General features: G+C 47.5%; 2 protein-coding genes across 5 annotated transcripts; one reads left to right on the top strand and one right to left on the bottom strand.

Moving 5' to 3' along the window:
- Positions 1–448: 448 nt before the first annotated feature.
- On the bottom strand, positions 449–15,656 carry TTC16 (tetratricopeptide repeat domain 16). 4 transcript variants are annotated; one of them, XM_087914443.1, is made up of 14 exons: positions 15,601–15,656; positions 13,746–13,870; positions 12,909–13,093; positions 11,447–11,537; positions 10,040–10,180; positions 9,072–9,244; positions 7,875–8,004; positions 6,690–6,904; positions 5,116–5,363; positions 4,149–4,290; positions 3,740–3,905; positions 2,582–2,715; positions 1,998–2,139; positions 449–1,081 (listed from the first exon to the last, which is right to left on the bottom strand). In XM_087914443.1, the coding sequence occupies exons 2-14, from the start codon at positions 13,788–13,790 to the stop codon at positions 950–952; spliced, it is 1,944 nt and encodes a 647-aa protein (XP_087770569.1). In that variant the 5' UTR covers positions 13,791–13,870; positions 15,601–15,656; the 3' UTR covers positions 449–949. The 4 variants fall into 4 exon arrangements, with proteins under 4 accessions (XP_087770569.1, XP_026568303.2, XP_087770570.1 ...); XM_026712518.2 differs by having other exon boundaries at positions 9,072–9,172; XM_087914444.1 differs by having other exon boundaries at positions 13,746–13,867.
- Positions 15,377–19,044, top strand: PTRH1 (peptidyl-tRNA hydrolase 1 homolog). Its single transcript, XM_026712524.2, has 5 exons — positions 15,377–15,608; positions 16,225–16,444; positions 17,167–17,266; positions 18,287–18,332; positions 18,767–19,044. The coding sequence occupies exons 1-5, from the start codon at positions 15,516–15,518 to the stop codon at positions 19,001–19,003; spliced, it is 696 nt and encodes a 231-aa protein (XP_026568309.1). The 5' UTR covers positions 15,377–15,515; the 3' UTR covers positions 19,004–19,044.
- The last annotated feature ends 625 nt before the right edge of the window (positions 19,045–19,669 follow it).

Genomic DNA, 19,669 nt, shown 5'->3' with positions numbered 1-19,669 from the left:
CCAAACCCAAAGTACATATAAATTATAAACAAAAAACAACACAAACCATACTGCAGCAATTAATAAGACAGGGCAGGATAAGGGATTGAAGACATCAAAAGATAACGAAACACACACACTTGAGAGGACACCAGAACTCAGATAAGACTTGACAAACCAGAATAATTTCATGCTTTGCTTCCAGCAACTTTGCCATGCACAGTTTGCCCTTTTAAACAATCTTCCCAGCTGCAGCCAATGAAGGGGATCAGGGCCCTTTCCTTCCCTGTAAACCATGCAACTCACATTGCTCCCTTAACCGTTGTGCCCTAGGATGAAGGGGGGTGGGCCTGGGTCTTCCTCTGAATGCCCAGCCGGACTGTGCCCTGACAGTTTCCCTAACCCTAACCCTTTGGGGTCATCACAGCGGATCTGAACATACAATAAATGTGAAAAACCTGGACGTACCTTAGGGTCTTCCAAAGGTTGCTTTATTTAAATAAAAAAAGCAAGAAAGGCACAACTTTATATAGCAAATCTTTTCCAAAGTCTAGAACAAAATGGAACAGAGGTGAGTCGGCTTCCCGCTTGCCGTTTTCCGATACTTTGAGCAATTATTAGGGGGAAAGATTGATTCTGGTGCCAACCGCTTCGTCCCACTGGGTAGCCTTTTCCCTGGCGGGGGGGCTGCCATATCACTCAGGGCCCCGAAGGGAAAGAGGGATGGCATCCCCTCCACCCTTTCCAAGATTTTGGGGTCTCGGTTACAGAAATGAAGCCTCTTAGCCAAGAAAAACCTGGCCATCCTAAATCTTTTTAACTTTATGTGGTTTTGAGCAGGCAAGCTATTTGGCAGGAGAAATCTGGTTTGTTCGACTCACTTGAAATTCAGGGTATTTTGGGGAGAAAAACCAAGGTTTACCATCCCAAGGTGATGCTTCGGACAGGCCTAAAAGTGACCGACGCCTTCTTAGAATTTCCTCCAGCAGTACGGTTCCTTGGGGCAATCCTTGGGGGGCAGACGAGCGCAGGTGTCTACCCAGACAGTTTTGGATTCCAGAGCTGGCTTATTTTGATGCGCTTCCTTCAGCTCCTCGTTTGCCTGCAAGACACACACGGGACAATTTGCCGCAGGCCAAACGGACGCTCCTACCCACCTACCACGCTGGGTCCCTAATGTCAGTCTCAACCTCACTTAAATGGCGGCGATAGCAACAGCACTAACACTTAAGACCAGGGGTCTTCAAACTGGACAGCTTTAAGACTTGTGGACTTCAACTCCCAGAATGCCTCCTCCAGTCATGTTAGCTCAAGGAATTCTGGGAGTCGAAATCCACAAGTCTTAAACTTGCTGAGTTTGAAGGCCTTAGACTTAAATACTGCTTCAGGGCTGTTACAGCCCTCTCTCTAAGCGGTTTACGGAGTCAGCCTCTTGCCCACAACAACCTGGGTCCTCATTTACCCACCTCAGAAGGACGGAAGGCTGAGCCAACCTTGAGTCGGTCAGGATCGAACAGCTGGCATTGGGCAGAATTAGCCTGCAATACCACATTCTGACCACTGTGCCACCACAGCTCATATGTTAGCACTGTTGGCCTCTTGGCTTTTGGACTGGGCAGGGGTGGGACCTCACAGCCTCCAGGTAGACTTAAACTCCACTGGCTACCCTTTCTTCTCGGACTCGTAGGGTTCGAAAGGGACCTTGGAGGTCATCTAGTCCAACCCCTTGCCGAGACAGGCGGCCTTATAACCATCCCGGACAAAAAAAACTTTCTGAAGGGGAGGAAAGTTAATCTTTGGTGATGTTTTCGGCTGCAAAAGAGCTGGATAAAAGAGCAAATCCAGGGTTGTTTTTAGCTGGATCGGTCACCCACTGCAACCCATTAATGGTTTTCTGAGAGCTATGAAAAACCCCAGAGTCAACCTACGGCCTCCCCTTATGGGGGAGATGGGCGGCATAATTTTTTAATAAGTAAAGAAATAAAATATCTTGTTTTCCTTCCAAGTGGCGGAGATACCTGGTGTGAGTTTTGCTGACATTCAGCCAGTCTTTTTTGCAGCTTTTTTTCTTCAGAACCCTCTTCCTTCTCCTCGCCTTTCTGGTCCTCGATTTGAATGTACATGTTGGTTGGGAGTTCGGATCCTGTGGATTTCAGAGGCCTGGGAGAAGGCAGAAAAGCAGAGAGAGAAAGAGAGAAGGAGAACGAGAGAGAAACAGGGAAGAACAAGAGAGGGGAGAGAGAACAAGAGAAAGAAAGAGAGGAGACACCGAAAGAAAGAGGAGAGGAAAAAATAAGAGAGAGGAAAAAGAGGGGAGAGAATAAGAGAGGACAGAATGAGAAAGGAGAGAGAATAAGAGGGGAGAGAAAGAGACAGAACAAGAGCGAGAACAAGAGAGGAGAGAATAAGAGAGGGGAGAGAAAGAGGAAAAAAGACAGGAGAGAGAATGAGAGGAGAGAGAGAATAAGGGGAGAGAGAAAATAAAAGACAGAAAGAATGAGAGATGAGAGAATAAGAGAGAGGGGAGAAAGAATGAGAGAGGAAAAAAGGAAAACCTCCAAGGAAAATACTATTAAATCTCCCCGCGGCTTCGATTCGATACCTCTGCAACGCTTTCCCGCCGGGAAAAGATTTCAGCTTTCGATCCAGGAGAGTTTTGGTCAAATCTCCAACTTTGCTGTTGAGGAGGGATTCTTTGCTCTCTCCGGGAAACAGGTTGCCCATCAAGGTCCGGACCTGGAATTAAAAATAAAATAAAATAAAATCGGTTAACATTTTTTAAAATGAAAAAAACAACAACCTATACTCAAAATGGAGGAGCTTCTATTGCACCCAGGGAGGTGTCCCTACAAATTTTGGGTGTGTGGTTTTTTTTTTCCTCTGGTCAGTGTTTATTGCTCTCATCTGCTTTGAAGTGTTGGGACTTCAACTCCCAGAATTCCCAGCATGATTGAAGATGGGTGGACTTCAACTCCAGAAGCCCAGGTACCTGGACTGCAACTCCAAATTCCCCAGCATGATTGAAGATGGGTGACTTCAACTCCCAGAAACCTTCAGGTGGCTGGACTGCAACTCCCAGAATTCCCCAGCATGTTTGAAGATGGGTGGACTTCAGAAAGCTTAAGATGAGTGGACTTCAACTTCAGGTGCCTGGACTGAACTCCCAGAATTCTGATTGAAGATGGGTGGACTTCAACTCCCAGAAAGCTTAAGATGAGTGGACTTCAACTCCCAGAAGCCTTCAGGTGCCTGGACTGCAACTCCCAGAATTCCCCAGCATGATTGAAGATGGGTGGACTTCTCAACTCCCAGAAGCCTTCAGGTGCCTGGACTGCAACTCCCAGAATTCCCCAGCATGATTTGAAGATGGGTGGACTTCAACTCCCAGAAAGCTTAAGATGAGTGGACTTCAACTCCCAGAAGCCTTCAGGTGCCTGGACTGCAACTCCCAGAATTCCCCAGCATGATTGAAGATGGGTGGACTTCAACTCCCAGAAAGCTTAAGATGAGTGGACTTCAACTCCCAGAAGCCTTCAGGTGCCTGGACTGCAACTCCCAGAATTCCCCCAGCATGATTGAAGATGGGTGGACTTCAACTCCCAGAAGCCTTAAGATGGGTGGACTTCTAGGTGTGGTCTTACTAAGACTTTATAGGTTGCAAAATTGTGGTGGGGGAGGAAATCAACACGGCTCTCCCTGAGCAAGGGAAATTCGGGGCACGATTGTGGTCTTAAGTGGGGGGGGGCTACTGTGACCCTACCTCTTCCTTGTTGGGGTTCAGCAAGAGGGCGCTGATCATGTCTTCCTTAGCTCCCAGGAACTCCTGCAGAAAGACGCGAGTCTTCGCCCTGTTCAGGTAATACTTCACTTCCCAGGGATCGTTGTCCACAGCACAGGAGAAACGTGTTTCAGCCTGCAAGTACTGCCTGGAAAACACACACACACACACACAAAGACACACAAACCTCAATAAAGGCACGAATCCCAGTCCCAGTTGTCTGTTTTACGGGACCGTGACGGAAAAAACACAACGACGGAGAGGAATGAAACTGGGATCCCCCCCAAGGCTCTCGGGGTGAGCTATGGAAGGACCGTCGTAAGGGCCCAGGCGTTTCCCTCCCAAGGAAACCTCACCGCCACGAGAGCCCTCCCAAGAGATCGCAGCCTACTTTTCGCGGAAGTCTTGCAATCCGCTCTCGTTGGAGAGCCAAGCGATGCGATGGCGGAGTCGGGGGTCTAAAGGATGCAGCTCTAAAGCTTGTTGATAATCTGCCATGGCAAAATTCAGCTGGCCCAGTTTCAGGAAACAGTCTAGGAGGCAGAAAGAGACAGAGACAGAGATCATCAGTGCTAGAAGGGAGTTTGGGGGTGGGGGTAGGAAGAGGAGGAGGAGGAGGATTGTGGGTCCTTGGTGGTCTCGGAACTGGATGGGTTTTCTTGCAGACATTTCATTACCAAACGGGGTAACATCACCAGTATTAGAAGGGAGTGGGGTTTGTGGTGAGGAGGAGGAGGAGGAGGAGGAGGAGGATTGTGGGTCCTTGGTGGTCTCTGAAATGGATGGGTTTTCTTGCAGACCTTTCATTACCAAACAGGGTAACATCATCAGTGTTAGAAGGGAGCGGGGTTTGTGGTGAGGAGGAGGAGGAGGAGGAGGAGGAGGAGGAGGAGGAGGAGGAGGAGGTCAGGCCCTCATCTGAGTGCTCGCTCTCCGATGCCTCAGCCATCTGCACCTGCTGCCAGTGAACCACAACAGATCCTGAAGATGGAACTCAAAGACTTTGGCCACCTGATGAGAAGGAAGGACTCCCTGGAGAAGAGCCTAAATGCTGGAAGCAACTGTGGGGCAAAGAAGAAGAAGGGGACGGCAGAGAAGTGAGGGGGCTTGGATGGAGTCCCCGAAGCACTCGGTGTGAGCTTAAATGCACTCCCGAAGATGGTAGAGGAGAGGAAGGAGGAACGTTGTCCATGGGGTCGCGATGGGTCAGATACACCTTCACAACTAACAACAACAAGGAAATATAGGACAGGAAAGGGCAGGTGGGTGGGTGGGCAGGGCCAACTGTTCACTGGAGCAACCAGTTCGCTACAACCAGTGAGAACCGGGAGCAGACCCCGCCACTGTTCTTCACCTACCTCCTCGGTTGATGTAGAGGCCAAATTCGTTCTTCTCCCCTTTGATCGCTTTGTTGAGCAGCAGCACGGCCTCTTCGTAGCAGCCCTTGAAGTAACAGTGGACGGCAAAATCGTTGTAGCTCAGGAGGACCTGCTTCTCCGCCTCATGACGCACCTCGCTGGCCTCATTGGCTCGGCACAGCTCGACGGCCCTCAGGTAGTCATCGATGGCCGCGCTGAAGTCCTTCAGCCTGCGCAGGAGGGTGCCTCTTCCGGGAGTTGAGGAGGAAAGCAAAACAACGGAGGTGAATCCGGGGGCTTAGCAACGATTCCGACTTCAAGGGTGTCCCCTCAGGAAAATTTCAAGGGGACCTGGGAGGTTGTCATCGTAGTTACACCAGAAGCAGTTAGCTTCCTTAGCTATCGAATTATAGCGTCTTCATTTTCCTTTAATGACCCTATAATCCCTTAATTCGTGGTGGAGTCGGAGTGACTGGAGCCGGCTGCCCTTCCTGACACCGACGTGGAGTTCACAGCAGATATTTCCTCTTTGCGCCCTGAGGGAGAAATATCTGCCGCTACCTAGCATCGAACTCGCAACCTCCTGATGGTGAGGCGAGAACTCCACGCCGCTTAATAGTTGAATTAGAACGTCTATTCCATTGCGATTCTATGGCTCCATTTCATGGCTATTTTATTCTGGTTTTCCCTTTACATTTAATAATTATCTCCTACATTGTATTCTCCACATATATGTGGACAGTACAATATAGTATGTACATACGGTATATAAGTATGTATGTGTATGTACATCTATCTATATCTATCTATCTATCTATCATCTATCCAGCCATTCATCCATCCATTTATTTCTACCTACCTACCTACTCTCTATCTATCTATCTATCTATCTATCCATCCATCCATCCATCTACCCATCCATCCAATCTACCATCTCTATCATTATCTATCTTCTATCTATGTCATCTATCTATCTATCTATATTATCTATCTACCTATCTATCATCTATCCATCCGTCAATCCAGCCATTCATCCATTTATTTCTACCTACCTATCTACCTACCTACCTCTTATCTACCTACCTACCTACCATATCTATCTATCTATCTATCCATCCATCCATCATCTCTATCATTATCTATCTTCTATCTATGTCATCTATCTATCTATCCATCCATCCATCATCTCTATCATTATCTATCTTCTATCTATGTCATCTATCTATCCATCCATCCATCCATCATCTATCTATGCTTTATTTAAACTAAATTTGTATATCAGTGATTGCTTGACTTCTATAGGTGCCGTATGCTAAATATATAAATAATTTCAATCCCCTGAGGAACACCCCCCCAAGAAAAATCCCGGGCCAAGGAGCCCAACTTTTGGGGTTGAGAGCGATCCAGTTCTCACGGTGGTCTTTTTGTGCAGCAAATGTCATTCTGATCTGTTCTCCATCCCAGCATCCCCCTCCTCACCTGTCTCATTTACACCCTCTTGCAGGTCTCTGGCACAGAAGTCCAAACCCCAGTGACCACACCTGAAGGGGATGAGACCCAAGACATCTGGGTACCTGAAGAGGAAATACTTCTCATCCAAGGGGTTGTAGTTGATGGCTCGGTTGATCTTCAGCAAAGCACCTTTCAGGTTGCCCTTGATGGCCAGGGTCACCGCACAATCTTTAGACCTCTCTGCCTCCTTGGTCATCTTCCTCAAGAGAACCTGCGCTTCCGTGTGGTCTGGATCCAACGCGAGGGCCTCTTGGAGGTTGCAAAAGCAGCAGCTTGCCTTTGGAAGGAAGCAAAGCAGACGCCGGCGTTCAAGCAAATCACGGGGTGTGTCAACTCGTAAAGCAATCCGATGCCTGTTTTCGAGTTGCCATAAGCAGGAGGGGTGGGAAAAAATCCCGGTCGATGGAGCAGTACGGCAATTAAAACCAGAAGTACATTCCACACATCTTACAAAGATTAGACTCCAATAAAGTTAATCATGATTCAGTTGTTCATGATCAAACAACTCGACTGCCTCATCATTAGGATCCCACAGTCCTTCTGCTCCTCTTCCTCCTCCTCTGCAAACCCCACTCATATTATCTAACTGGGTAATAAAATGTCTGCCAAACAAACCCCAAGTTCAAAGAGCACCAAGGACCCCAAACCCCACAGTCCTCCCTTTCTTCTCCTTCCTTCCTTCCTTCCTTCCTTCCTTCCTTCTTCTTCCTTCCTTCCCTTCCTTCCTTTCTTTCTTCCTTCCTATCTTCCTTCCTTCCTTCCTTCCTACCTTCCTCCTTCCTTCCTTCCCTACCTACTTTCCTTCCTTCCTTCCTTCTTCCTTCCTTCCTTCCTTCCTTCCTTCCTTCCTTCCTTCCTTCCTTTCCTTCCTCCCTCCTCCCTCATTCCCCTCTAGTGCTGATGATGTTACCTAGTTGGATCATTAAACGTTTACAAGAAAATCACCCAGCTCAGAGAGGACCTCACAGTCCCATTCTCCCGATCCCACTCCCTCTAAGAAGGATGACGCTACGTCGCTGGGTCATGAAATGTCTGCAAGAAAACCATCCGGCTCAGAGAGCACCAAGGACCTCCTGCCCTGAACTTTGACCCCCATGGCCCTGGGGATGCCACGTAGGGTCGCTTTTTTTTCAAGGCCACTTCGAATCTGTCGGTGTTAAGGGCCGTCGGTTCAAGGACGACCCGGGCGTCAGCTGAGAGAAAGTTTTCCCAAAGAACCATCAGGCAGTTGTTGTTTTTTCCCCAACCTTCCCGAAGTATTCGAAGAGACGAGCCCTCAGGACGAAGAGGTCGGCATTGCTCTTGTCCAGTTCCACCTCTGCGTTGACCATCTGAAGGCAATCGTTGAAGCGGTTCATCGCAGCCAGGCAGGCGATGCTGGGAGAAAAAGAATTGCTGAGGGTCCCTCGGTTCTCTGTCCAGTTGCTGGGTGGGAAGTGGCCGTAGTGGGCGCAGCCTACCAGAGCCTCCGGGGGGGGGCATTTTTCGCCTTTCCCAGAGTCCGCGAGGGTGAAAACGGCCTCCCCTGGGGCTCTGGAGGCCCTCCGGAAGCTGGAAACAGGCTGTCAAGCCCGAAATTGACATAGGCGTAGCCATTTTATTTAGCCTTATTATATATTCCTTTTCTTCCTTTCTCTTTGCTGGTTACGGGAGGGGGAGGGTTTCGGGCTTGCCACATTCCTAAGATGGGAGGAGTGGAGCTAGAGAGAGTTGTTGAGGCTAGGTGGCTCTCCTTCCCGTGGGAACGAAAGCTGACTCTGGAGGTGGAGATGGAGGACACCAGGCGAAAGTTGATTTATTTCTATTTGGGGAAGGTGACATTTGGGATGTGGTGGGGAGGCGGGTTTGTTTCTAACTTCCAATAGTATTTGGTGTAATTCTGGGATGGGTCAGATCCGGAATTACAACAGACTTTGCCGATTTGATGCTTTCCTAAATAAAAAGAACTTATTACGGAAGATGGGCTTTGCTTTTTTTTTTTTTTTCCTTTTTAAATGGATTTTATACCTGGGAAACCTGACGCAGGCCCGTTTCCAGACTTCTGGAATTTCCAGGGGGGGGAGGGGCATTTTTCACCCTCCCAGAGCCTCTGCGTGGACCCTGCACCCACCTGCCTCCAAAATGGAGACTCTTGGGAGGGGAGGGGCGGGCAGGTGGAGCAAACTGGTCGGGTCAACTACCGGTTCCGTGAACCAGATGTAAAATTTTAACCTCCCGTTCGCTCGAACCGGCCCGAAATGGCTGAATCCCACCCCCCCGGGTCGCGCTTCAAAGGATCTTTTGAAGACTCATCTTTTCAAAACCGGGACGATTCAATCACCTAGTCGGCCATCTTGTTTAGCGGTAGGCTAGAGGGGGAAACCTCCGTAGAGGGAAGAAGACCCCTCGCTCTTAAAACTTTGGGGAACAAATTTAGCCCTTTTTCAGGGTGGGGTGGGGTGTACCTCCTCATGCGGTAGAGCCTGTTCTGTGGCTGGAGTTCGCAGGCGTGAGTCCAGGAGTCGAGAGCGTCCAGGTAAACCTTCTGCTCGTACAGAGACTGGCCCTGGCGAGGGAGGGGATGATGGGCATCGTCAGGACCAGGTTGCAGAAGATGGGCCTTCCCGCTTCCTCCCGTCTAGGCGGAAGTCTCAGCGTCTCTATTATTATGTCGGACAAAAATAGCATACTAGAGAGATAGAAAAGGGGAGGCATGAGGGGAAGGGAGAGAGGGAGACTGAGAGGGGAGGAAGGATGGAGGCAGGAAGTTAGGCGGGCAAGGGAAGAGAAGGGAGGGGAGGATGGACACAGGAAGGAGGGATGGATGAAAGGAAGGAAGGAAGGAAGGAAAGAAGTGGGAAGGAATGGGGGACAGAAAGGGAAGGAGGCAGGCAGGAGGGAAGGAAGAAAGGAAGGAAAGGAGGGAAGGAGTGGTGGGGAAGGGAAGGAGGTGCGAGGGAGGGTGGGAGGAAAGGAAGGAGAGAAGGAAGGAAGGGGGAAGGCAAGAGGGAAGGAAGAAAGGACAGGGTGGGAGTGAAGGGAAGGGAAGGAGGCAGGTGGGAGGGAAGGAAGGAAGGAAAGGAGGAGGGAAAAAGGGAGGAAGGGAAGGATAGAGAAGGAAGGGAAGGAGGTAGGAGGGAGGGAGGGAAGGAAGGAAAGGAGGAGGGAAAAGGATAGGGAAGGGAAGAAGGCGGGAGGGAGGGTAGGAGGAAAGGAAGGAGGGAAAGAAGGAAGGAAGGGGGAGGTAAGAGGGAAGAAAGAAAGGACAGGGTGGGAGGGAAGGGAAGGGAAGGGAAGGGAAGGAGGCAGGTGGGAAGGAAGGAAGGAAGGAAGGAAGGAAGGAAGGAAGGAAGGAAGGAAGGAAGGAAGGAAGGAAGGAAGGAAGGAAGGAAGGAAGGCAAGCAAGCCTTTCCAAGAATATCCCCAACCCCACCTGTAGGAATACAATGAAGGCCAGCCGTTCTCGGATCCCCTCCTTCGGCGACATGTGATAGACCTTCCGAAGGTGCATCGCGGCCGATTGGAAGTCACAAAGCTGGAGAAAGGCTTCCGCTTTCCTCTCGTAAAGTTCTCCCTAGGGAGAAGAAGAACCCACAATGGCCTTCGGGAGGCCCTCGGCACTGGTGGGTCCACCGAGGAATTCTGGGAGTTGAAGTCCATACACCCCTTAAAATCCCATCCCAACAGTAAAACCAGCTTCTCCATTAGATGCTTCATCCAGGTCGCTTAGAAGGCCCCACAGCACCACCAACGTGAACAACGTTATTGTTATTATTTTTAACATTATTGTTAAAAAAAAAAGTTGAACAATAACGCTGTTCATGTTGGTGGAGCTCGATATCCGTGCTTCGCTACGAAACTTACGTGGTTGGGCTTAGTTTTGGGGGAGGAAAATAAGGGGAGGAGGACTTCTGCCTCTGTCTACCAGCCTCCATCGGTATACATCCGGCTAGCGTCCTGTCCGTGTGTGAGAGGGCTGTTTGGAAACTGAAACGGTATTTGCTGGGTGAGCAAGGAGACAGCAAGGAGCCTGGGCGTGGCTTAGCTCAACTGTTCTGCACTAAACTTGCTTGCTGCTCTGAAAGTGAAAGTGAAACTCCTCTCTTCTGATTGTGTTTTGCCTTTGGAAGAGATTTCTTTTCAGGTGGGGAGGGGGAGTAGAACTCCTTAGCATCAGAGCGTGTTTATAATAATAATATAGGAAATAGTAATGCTCTGATGGTCATGTTGAAAAACCCTCTCTTAGGTTTTTCTTAGGTTTTTTTAAGCCAAGAGGAACATACGGGCCACAGTTCAAGTTTGTAGGCTTTACGGTTCTGGAGAATTTGTGATGATGCGTGAGTGGCATTTTGCTTTTATAGAGAGAGAGATATTATACAGCAAAAAAAAAAATGACAGTGTACACAGCAAAGGAGATAACTATGCCGGGTTTCGTACACAAGTCACTAGTCGAACCCTTCCCAAGCGTTTAGGACTGTGTGATGTATCAACGGCTTATGTGAGCAGATCCCAGTAAGGTATCCTTCTGCATTATATTATATTATATAGTATAGTATAGTATAGTATAGTATAGTATAGTATAGTATAGTGTAGTACAGTTTAGTTATAGTTATTAGCTATACTTATAATTATTAGTTATACTTATAGTTATTAGCTATACTTATAATTATTAGTTACAGTTATATAGTTATAGTTATATAGCTATAGTTATGGTTATAGTTATATAGTTATAGCTATAGCTATGGTTATGGTTATGGTTATAGTTATATAGTTATAACTATATAGTTATATAATTATGGTTATAGTTATAGTTATTATCATCATCCATCCCCACACCTACCTTGTTGGGATCCAGATTCAGAGCCTTGGTGTAGCGAGTGATGGCTTCCTCCCATTCCCCTTGGGAGAAGTAGAGATCTCCTTCTCGGCAGCTGTAAAAAGAAAAACAAAATCCAAAAGGAAACCAGAGGTGTTTGGACCAATTATTTATAAGGAGCAACATGTTGGCACTTTTTCCCAAGGGCAGGCAGCTTCGCCCCATATAATTTACTAGCCACTTATGACCCTGTTTCCCCGCCCTCCCAGGGTGCGTCATAAATCACATTCTCCAACGCAGCACTTTCTCGGGCTGTAGAAAACACGCCTCTCTGGCTTGCTCTAGTAACCTGGGATACAATCTGGAGAAAGGTGTGTGTGGAATGGGCTTCTGGTCATAGCAATTGAGCTTCTCTCCATCCCTCCTGCCTATGGCAACTCAAGAGGAGACCAGGAATGCTTTACGAGTTGACAATGACTATGATTATGATTCCATCGCACAGCCAGCCAGATGTTCAGACCAGATTTGGCATTTCTGTCAACCTATCGAGTCCTTGCCAAAGATTTAGGACAGGCAGATGGATGTACTGTAACAGCACACAAATGTAAAAAATGAAGCCATAACAAGGAAGGTTACAAAAAGCAAATGAGATACAAAAAAGACCAATAAAAACAACCAAGGAAAAAGAAAACAAGAAAAAAGATAAACAAATAAAACACATCAGTGTGTTTCATAAATTAAAATTGGAACATTGGGAAAGAATGTGGAGGACAAATTATAGACTAATACTATCTACAGCGTATAGAGAAAATATGTACAAAATGTTTTATAGGTGGCATCTACCCACCGCCAGATTGGCAAAAATGTTTGTGAATCAAAATCCGGAATGCTGGAAATGCAAAAAAGAAAGGGGTACATACTTTCATATCTGGTGGACCTGCCCAGAAGTTAAAAAATATTGCAATAAGATTTGGATTTGGCTGGAAGAAATACTCAAACAAAAAAATTGAATTTCAACCAGGGCATAATAAAAGGAAAACATAGTAAAACCGATAGATATATCATTTTACAAAACTGCTGCTAGGATCTCATATGCACAACACTGGAAACCGGGAGATGCACCACAAGAGGGAGCAGTGACATTGGACTGCGTTGAAATGAACAGGCCGACCTTAGAATTAAAACGATAAAGAGGAATTGATATATTACTCAGAGGCTGGTGCAGGTTCGTGAGAGAGCTTTTTTTCAGGCCGGAGAGTAAACAGCATGTTGGGGGCAAAGTTGGAGCAAATAAAGGGACTCATACCTGTTCTCTGGCTGTGTTGCCCTCATCCCATGCCCCAGGTCATCGCACTATTCACTACACCGTGAATAACTTAATGCAATCCTCACCCGGTTTTAAACTCAGCTTTAAAAAAAATTAAAGCAAATTATAGATTATTCACTGATCCGTGTTTTTACAGATGGGGAGAAAACTAGCACGTACTGCTCATCTATTTTCCTGTTCAAAATGCTTTCATAATCTCCTGCTCTTTGGGGGTTTTTAACCTTCATCAAAGTCTTCGCGGGCCCAAAAATGCGAGTGATGGCTTTTTCCTTGGATTCCTGAAGCTTTTCTTCGGTGACGGCTGTAGGGAAGAGCGTCATAACAATCGTCGACATCTTCACCTCCTGCAGGATAGGAAGGATGACAAAAGTCAGCGGGTCCTCCGGACGTAAGGCAGAGCGTTTCCCCCCCCCCCCGTTGGCCAAGGAGAACCGCTTGGTTTTGATAGGAAAACAGTGGGATATCCAACCTATTTGAATAACTAAACACAAAAGGGTCTCTTTAAAAGCAAACATCTACCCGCGGGCTCCTCTGAAAAAAAAAGCAAAGCTGGTTTGGTCATCCTCCTCCTCCTCTTTTTTAAGGCACCCATAATCCCCTACCGGGTAGAGTCTGAGCAACTAAATGGAGCTGAGCGTTTATTGGCCGGACTGTTGCCCATGCGGAGTTTATTCATCAGATATATCCTCAGTGTGCCCAGAGAGGGAAATATCTGCCTCTACCCAGGATCAAACTCACAGTCTCCTAATTGTGAGGTGAGAACTCCACCTCTGGGCCACCGCACTACTTGCAAAACTGGTTTGGTATTTCTGCAAAATCCCTGTAAGAACTGCAAGGGCTATGGGGCAAGATTTCCCACAAAGGATCCCCAGAATTTTGGGAGGAAGGTTTGCAAGCAACATTACTACAAGACAGCAGATACTATTTTCTCCATCCGTGCGTCTCCTACTCTGTCCGACCCGCTTGATCTCGGCCAGGGTGCAACCTCCTCCTCACCTTCACCTTTGCTTTGGGTTCTTCGACCTCTTCTTCATCCTCCATCGCTCCTCCAACCACTCTGTAATTTGCGTCCCCTGGTTTCTATGTCAACCGCTTGGCGGGCTCAAACTTCCCGTTGGCTGCTAGAGGAGAAAAGAGGAATTTAAAAAAGGAGGTTTCTTTGTTAGGCTTCCAAGCCTTCAGAGCACAGAAAGATTGCATGGAAGAGGCTTAAGTTTAGTTTTAATATTCTCTAAAGTCAGGAAGTCACTTATTCGTTATTTGACCTAGAGGAAAAATGTTTCAGATCTTCCCTAAAAGGGTCCTCAAAGCAACTTCCAGAATTAAAACCCACCAGAGGGCTATAGAAAATGCAAAAAAAGCCAACACACACGTCATTACATCATTAAAGAGCCTCAGAAGGCAAGGGCCAGGATTTTATGCTTGCCTGCGAGGTGTCAACCTTCTTTCTCAAGTAGAGGCAGTCCTTGTTTAACAACTACCTCACTTAGCAATGGTTTGTTACGACAATGATAGAAAAGTAACTGTATGGCCAATCTTTGCATTTACCACCTCTGCAAGTCTGTAAAGCAAATGAAAGCTTCAGTAAGATCGAAAGCACCATCATGTTTTCATTTAAGGACAATCTATGCTGAACAATCGAGTTGCTAGTTCCAATTGTAGTCACTTAGAGGACTTCCTGCCTTCACAAAATACTTAACATCTTGATATGCCTTTTGTTCTGAGAGGTTACCTCGGAAAAGTATGTTTTTCAAAACATTTTTCATCTGGAAAAAAAAAATCCCTCTGCTAGAACGGAGATCCCAGCCTACGTTTTGTAAGGATGCCATATAGGAATAAGAATACCATCTGCCTCAAAGCTGCTTTTTTCTCTCATTAAAGAGCCCCCATGTTTTCAACTCTGACCCCCATTCGTGTTGCTTTTATTCCTATTTATTTAAAGGCATTTATTTACAGTGCAAATTTAGTAACTTTATATTATTTACTAAATAATATAATTATTTTTTTATTATTATTATGGTTGACTGCACGATCAGCCAGACATTGAGACTGGATTTGGCACTTTTATTAAGTCCTATCAAGTCCTTCTTGAAGGTGGCTGCTGCTGCTGCTACTAATACTAGTATTATCTCATTTATTCATCAAACATGAAACTTAGCAAACTGAACATAAAAATGTATCACAAATATCATTGACTGGCATTGACGGTTGATATGGGTTGCTTCCAGCATCCTAGGTATCAATTATTATTATTATTATTATTATTATTATTATTATTATTATTATTATTATTATTATTATTACTGTTGTTGTTGTTAATAATTATCATCATCTGGGTGTTTGATGGTGCTACGGATATCGCTGCTAGATGGAAGTTATTATTATTGTTGGTGTTTTGTTGTTGTTATTACTACTGCTACTACTATTTTATTACAGCCTAAAGGCTTTGACTTTAATTTCTAACTTTCAAAGCAGCAAGTCACATATTTGCATCTTTTTAAGGGTTTTTATTATACTACTTCATTGCGGAAATTTGAGCTTCGCTTAAAGAACACTCGAGCTTCCGCCCCTAAGAAAGATGGCGCTGGAAACCTTCCTGCCAGGCATCCCGCGATAGGCCACAAGCCTGATGACGTCATACTGAGCTAGGTGGCAAAGGCAGCGCCGCAGAGCTCGGCATTTTTTTTAAAAAAACAACAACTTTGCGGCCGGCCCCGGAAGTGGGCCTTCGGGAAGTGTGGGGGGGAAAGGCGAGGCGGAGAGGCCATGATGCGCCCTCAGCCCCTCGGACAACTCCTGCGCTGGGCTCTGAGTCACCGCAGCGACGAGCTACAAACGACGAGCTACAAACCGGTGATGGTAAGTCCGCCGCTTTCAAGCGAACGCCATCATGGCCAGGCTCCTTCCGGTTTGGAGTTGATCGCTTCCGGGTTGAGTGGGTCAATTCGACCGGGCAACCCAAAGAGGTAAAGCAGGCATGGCTATCACATATGACTTCCGGTTCTTTGTAACGGAAAGCTTCCATATGCGGGTCAGGAAGGGAAAAGATATTTAAATAAAGATAGGGCAGCCTGCCAGCAGTTCCTTCCATATGTTTTGGGCTAAACAGGCTTGCATTAATACCCAGATTAGATCTCAGTTCTGTCTCCAATTAGGAAGAGTTGCAGCTGTTGTCCCTAGTTTCCACCACTCACAAGGCAATGTTCCACCCTCCTCCTATAAACATCTGGCTGGTTTGCGACCAAGGAAAAAGCTGGATTTTGAAAAGCTGGATTTAACAGGAATGAAATTAGGGAATCTTGCCCGGCTTGGCTTCCTGGACCTTGTGGTCCCAGCCCCAGGCTCCAAAACTTGGGGACAATATGATCTGTAGAACATCTCTAGAACATCTGGAGAAGGTTAGAGAAAAAGAAAACCACCAGCAATGCAAATTGATCCCTTTGGACCGTTCATTGCTTCTCCTCTTCCTTTGCAGGTGGCTGGCCTGGGCAACCACACGTTCCCTGGTACCCGGCACAGCGTGGGTATGGCGGTGCTGAACCACCTGGCCTCCAAGTTGGACGTGGCTGACCAGTGGAAGAGAGACAAGCGATGCTGCGCGGACATGGTGGTGGCCCGTCTAGGGGAGGCTGAGCTTCTGTTGATGAAACCCCGCAAGTTCATGAACCTCAACGGGATCTCGTTGGCCTCAGCTGGTACGACAGGGTCTCTCTCAGTCATCTAGTCCATTTGTGAACCTTTTAAGCATCTTATATATATATATTATTTTTGAATTTCCTTATTTCTTACACTGGTTGTTTCACTGAGCGTTGGCTGAATACATCGCCCTTGATGGGATTCACATCACCGTCTCAACCACATTCCTTCCTGCGGTTGGTCAACCTTGGATTGCTCGTCTTCCAATTAGTTTGTGGGTCACCCAATGAACTGAAGAACCATCATGGAATCCCAAAGCAAGACTGACATGTGTTGTGGCTTGGTTTGTGCACACAGGCAGTTAAGACAGGGAACCATGGTTTACCGGAACATTGTCTAAAAAACAAATCATATAGCAATGTATGAATTTTGGACGGAGGGAAGGAGGAGATGGAAATGGGAGGGAGAAAGAGAGGGAAATGACAGGCAGGGAGGGAAATGGAAATGAGAGGAAGAGAATAACGTTCTTACACTGATGACATTTTCCACCTCTTGTCCTGTCTCGTAGCCACATCCTTCCTATAACCCTAAGAAATAATCAAATATCTAGAAATGCCACTTGTCTTCCTTTCCCTCCATAAACCTGCGTCTTCTGTTTTTGGAGAACTTGGGGTGGGGTGCTTTCTCTGGAATCAACATTGCAAAAAAAAAATGCCTAGTCCAACCAGTTGTCTCTTACTAGACTGGCCTCAGCGACTGACTCTCTCTTCTCTCTCGTCAGTGGAAAAGTACAACCTGAGCATTGAAGACATCTACCTGGTCCACGACGATCTGGATAAGCCTCTGGGGAAGATCTCCCTAAAACTGGGTGGCAGTGCCAGGTATTTGATGCCAAACCATTATCTTTACAGGCACCTGCAGACTCCTTATTCATCGTTTAAGAGCCGTAGGAAGTTGTTGTTTTTTAAACATAGGGACGAAAACAAATCCACGCCAGGAAAAACAGCCCATAGTTCTTACTACAGGCTCAGCTAAGTAGAAGGACTTGATTACAAGAGCAGTGAGTAGCACCACAAGAGAGGCTTGGAAAAAAATGAAGATATTTCATTCTGGAGAAAAGAGGAGAGTTCTTTGCAGGCGTTTCGTTACCCAGACCAGGTAATATTATCGGTGCACTGAGAGGGCAAGCTACCAGAATATAAATTGAAAGCAAACCCATTCTTTACCAGCACTGATGAAGTTACCTAGTTGGATCATGAAACGTCTGCAAGAAAACAAGCAAACGCAGAGAGCACCAAGGACCCCACAGCCTTCTTCCTCCTCCTCTCCTCCTCCTCTTCCTCACTCCTTCCTAGCCCTGATGATAGTTAGCTAGTGTGGGTAATGAAACGACTGCAAGAAAACAACCAAGCTCAGACAGCACCCAGAGACCACAGTCCTCATCCTCCTCTTGCTCGTCCTCCTCCCCATCCTACCTCCTTCTAGCACTGATAATGTTACCAAGTTGGGTCATGAAATGTCTGCAAGAAAACAACCGACTTCAGAAAGCGCCAAGGACCCCCTCATTTCAACCCCGAACTACAGAGATTCTCTTTTTATTAAAACCTAGATGGTCATTAAGAGACCTGACTTGATCCCACAGGCAATCCTAGTTCGACAAACTAAGCAGAATTATAACAATTACACATCCTTTTGTGCTGTTCTCAGGGTGTTTGTTGGCGGTGTGTTGTTTCCAGTCTAACTCCCATTGACTGGGATTCATACCTCTAAAGGGGCTGGCTCATTCTGGGCTTAGCATGAAGTTAGCCAGGTCTTTAAGCCACAATTAAGCTAGGAATGGAGTGAAATAAACCTCTCTTGAGGGAACGATGGGATCTCACAGGCCTCGTTTTATCTTTCAGGGGTCACAACGGAGTCCGTTCCTGCATCAGCTGCCTGCACTCCGATGTAAGCCTTAATTTTGCTTTCCGATCCCTTTCTTACACCCTCGTGTCGCCGTCGGAACGGGAGATCCTTGACTGAAATCCTACATCACAGCAGCCAGGGCTATCTCGGCTTATCCCGGGCGATCCCCCTTCACGTGCTTGGCATGGTTCGATTTCTTGCTTGGGTAGAGCCCGGTTAAAAATGACACCGGTTGTGGCGGTTGCCAGGCTAAAACGGCCTGCTTCAAAAGCTATGCTGTGCATGGTTAGAACTTGCCTGCCTGCGTGCACGGTCTAGTCAGTTTCCCTCTGCCGAGCAGAGGGAGGCGAATTGGAGCAGGGGAAAGGAAAAGGGGTCAGCTGATCGAATGACGCTGGAGGGGGTTGACAGAATCTGTCCTTCCCTCCCCCAACAAGAGGTCCTTCATGCCTGTTTTTTTTCCTTCTTCTTCGCAGCGCATGGTGCGGCTCAGGATTGGCATCGGCCGCCCGACAGCGAAGGCCTCCGTCGAAGACTACGTCCTAAGCCGCTTCACCGACGCAGAGCAGGAGGTGTTGCCACCCGTTTTGGAGAGGGCAACGGCGATGCTGCTGCAGCACATTCAGCAGAATCGCGGCAGGAGGGCGTCACCGGGTCCCTGCGATGGACTCGCGAGCCCCCTTCCCAAGGCAGAAGGCGGGGGGCCCTCTTGAACACCCCCACCCCTATAAGACCGGCCACTGAGAGCAGCCGAGTTGTGTGCGTGTGTGTCTTTTTGATGCTGAGTTGTGTGAACTAAGGCTGGGCTCACCCGCCGGTGGCGGCTTCGCCCCATGGACGCACCTTACAGCAAGGAATGAGGGTTAGGGGTCCTTTAAGGGGCCATACTCGGATAATCCAAACACCACCCTGCGGTGAACAGAAAGATCTTACAAAAGCAAACGGGAGATTGTGGATTAGGCAACACACACACACACAGACAGACACACAGAGAGAAACACACACACTGATCCTTCGTTCTCTGGTGCGTTTTAAGAGAAATGGGAAGTCACGTTTCTACTTTCTTGTTAGCATGTTTGGGGAGGGAATGCGAGAAAAAATAAAACGCCGTCATTTCGGCACTTCCTGCTGCCCTCACATCGGAGGTGGGCTTGAGGCGACAGTTCGTGCAACGCCGGAAGGAAATGGCACGGGTAGTCCTCGACTTAACGGCCGTAAGGGACACCCCCGCATCCCCGTTAGGGCGGTCACTAAGCAAGGTGCCCGTGGGATCGCCGTGCAGCCGTTCCTGGGTGTCTTCGCTTCTCGGCCTTTGGGGCTAAGATCCAGTGTAGTTCCTGGAGGTCTGGTCCGAACGCCACCGAGCCCGAAGGGCCGCC

The sequence above is a fragment of the Pseudonaja textilis genome, chromosome 17 (genome assembly GCF_049901715.1).
Source record: "Pseudonaja textilis isolate UNSWEBS1 chromosome 17, rPseTex1.2, whole genome shotgun sequence".
NCBI lineage: Eukaryota > Metazoa > Chordata > Lepidosauria > Squamata > Elapidae > Pseudonaja > Pseudonaja textilis.
Note: the sequence above shows the minus strand (reverse complement) of the source record. Positions and strands in the feature narration are given on the sequence as shown.

Excerpts from the sequence above, each read along its gene's own strand:
- TTC16 (XM_087914443.1), bottom strand. The coding sequence starts at position 13,790 with ATGGAGGATGAAGAAGAGGTCGAAGAACCCAAAGCAAAGGTGAAG. Across the intron at positions 8,005-9,071 it reads AGGCTCTACCGCATGAGGAG|CATCGCCTGCCTGGCTGCGA; the intron begins GTACACCCCACC and ends TTTTTCTCCCAG. Across the intron at positions 2,140-2,581 it reads GGCGGGAAAGCGTTGCAGAG|GCCTCTGAAATCCACAGGAT; the intron begins GTATCGAATCGA and ends GCCTTCTCCCAG.
- PTRH1 (XM_026712524.2), top strand. The coding sequence starts at position 15,516 with ATGATGCGCCCTCAGCCCCTCGGACAACTCCTGCGCTGGGCTCTGAGT. Across the intron at positions 16,445-17,166 it reads GATCTCGTTGGCCTCAGCTG|TGGAAAAGTACAACCTGAGC; the intron begins GTACGACAGGGT and ends CTCTCTCGTCAG. Across the intron at positions 18,333-18,766 it reads TCAGCTGCCTGCACTCCGAT|CGCATGGTGCGGCTCAGGAT; the intron begins GTAAGCCTTAAT and ends TCTTCTTCGCAG.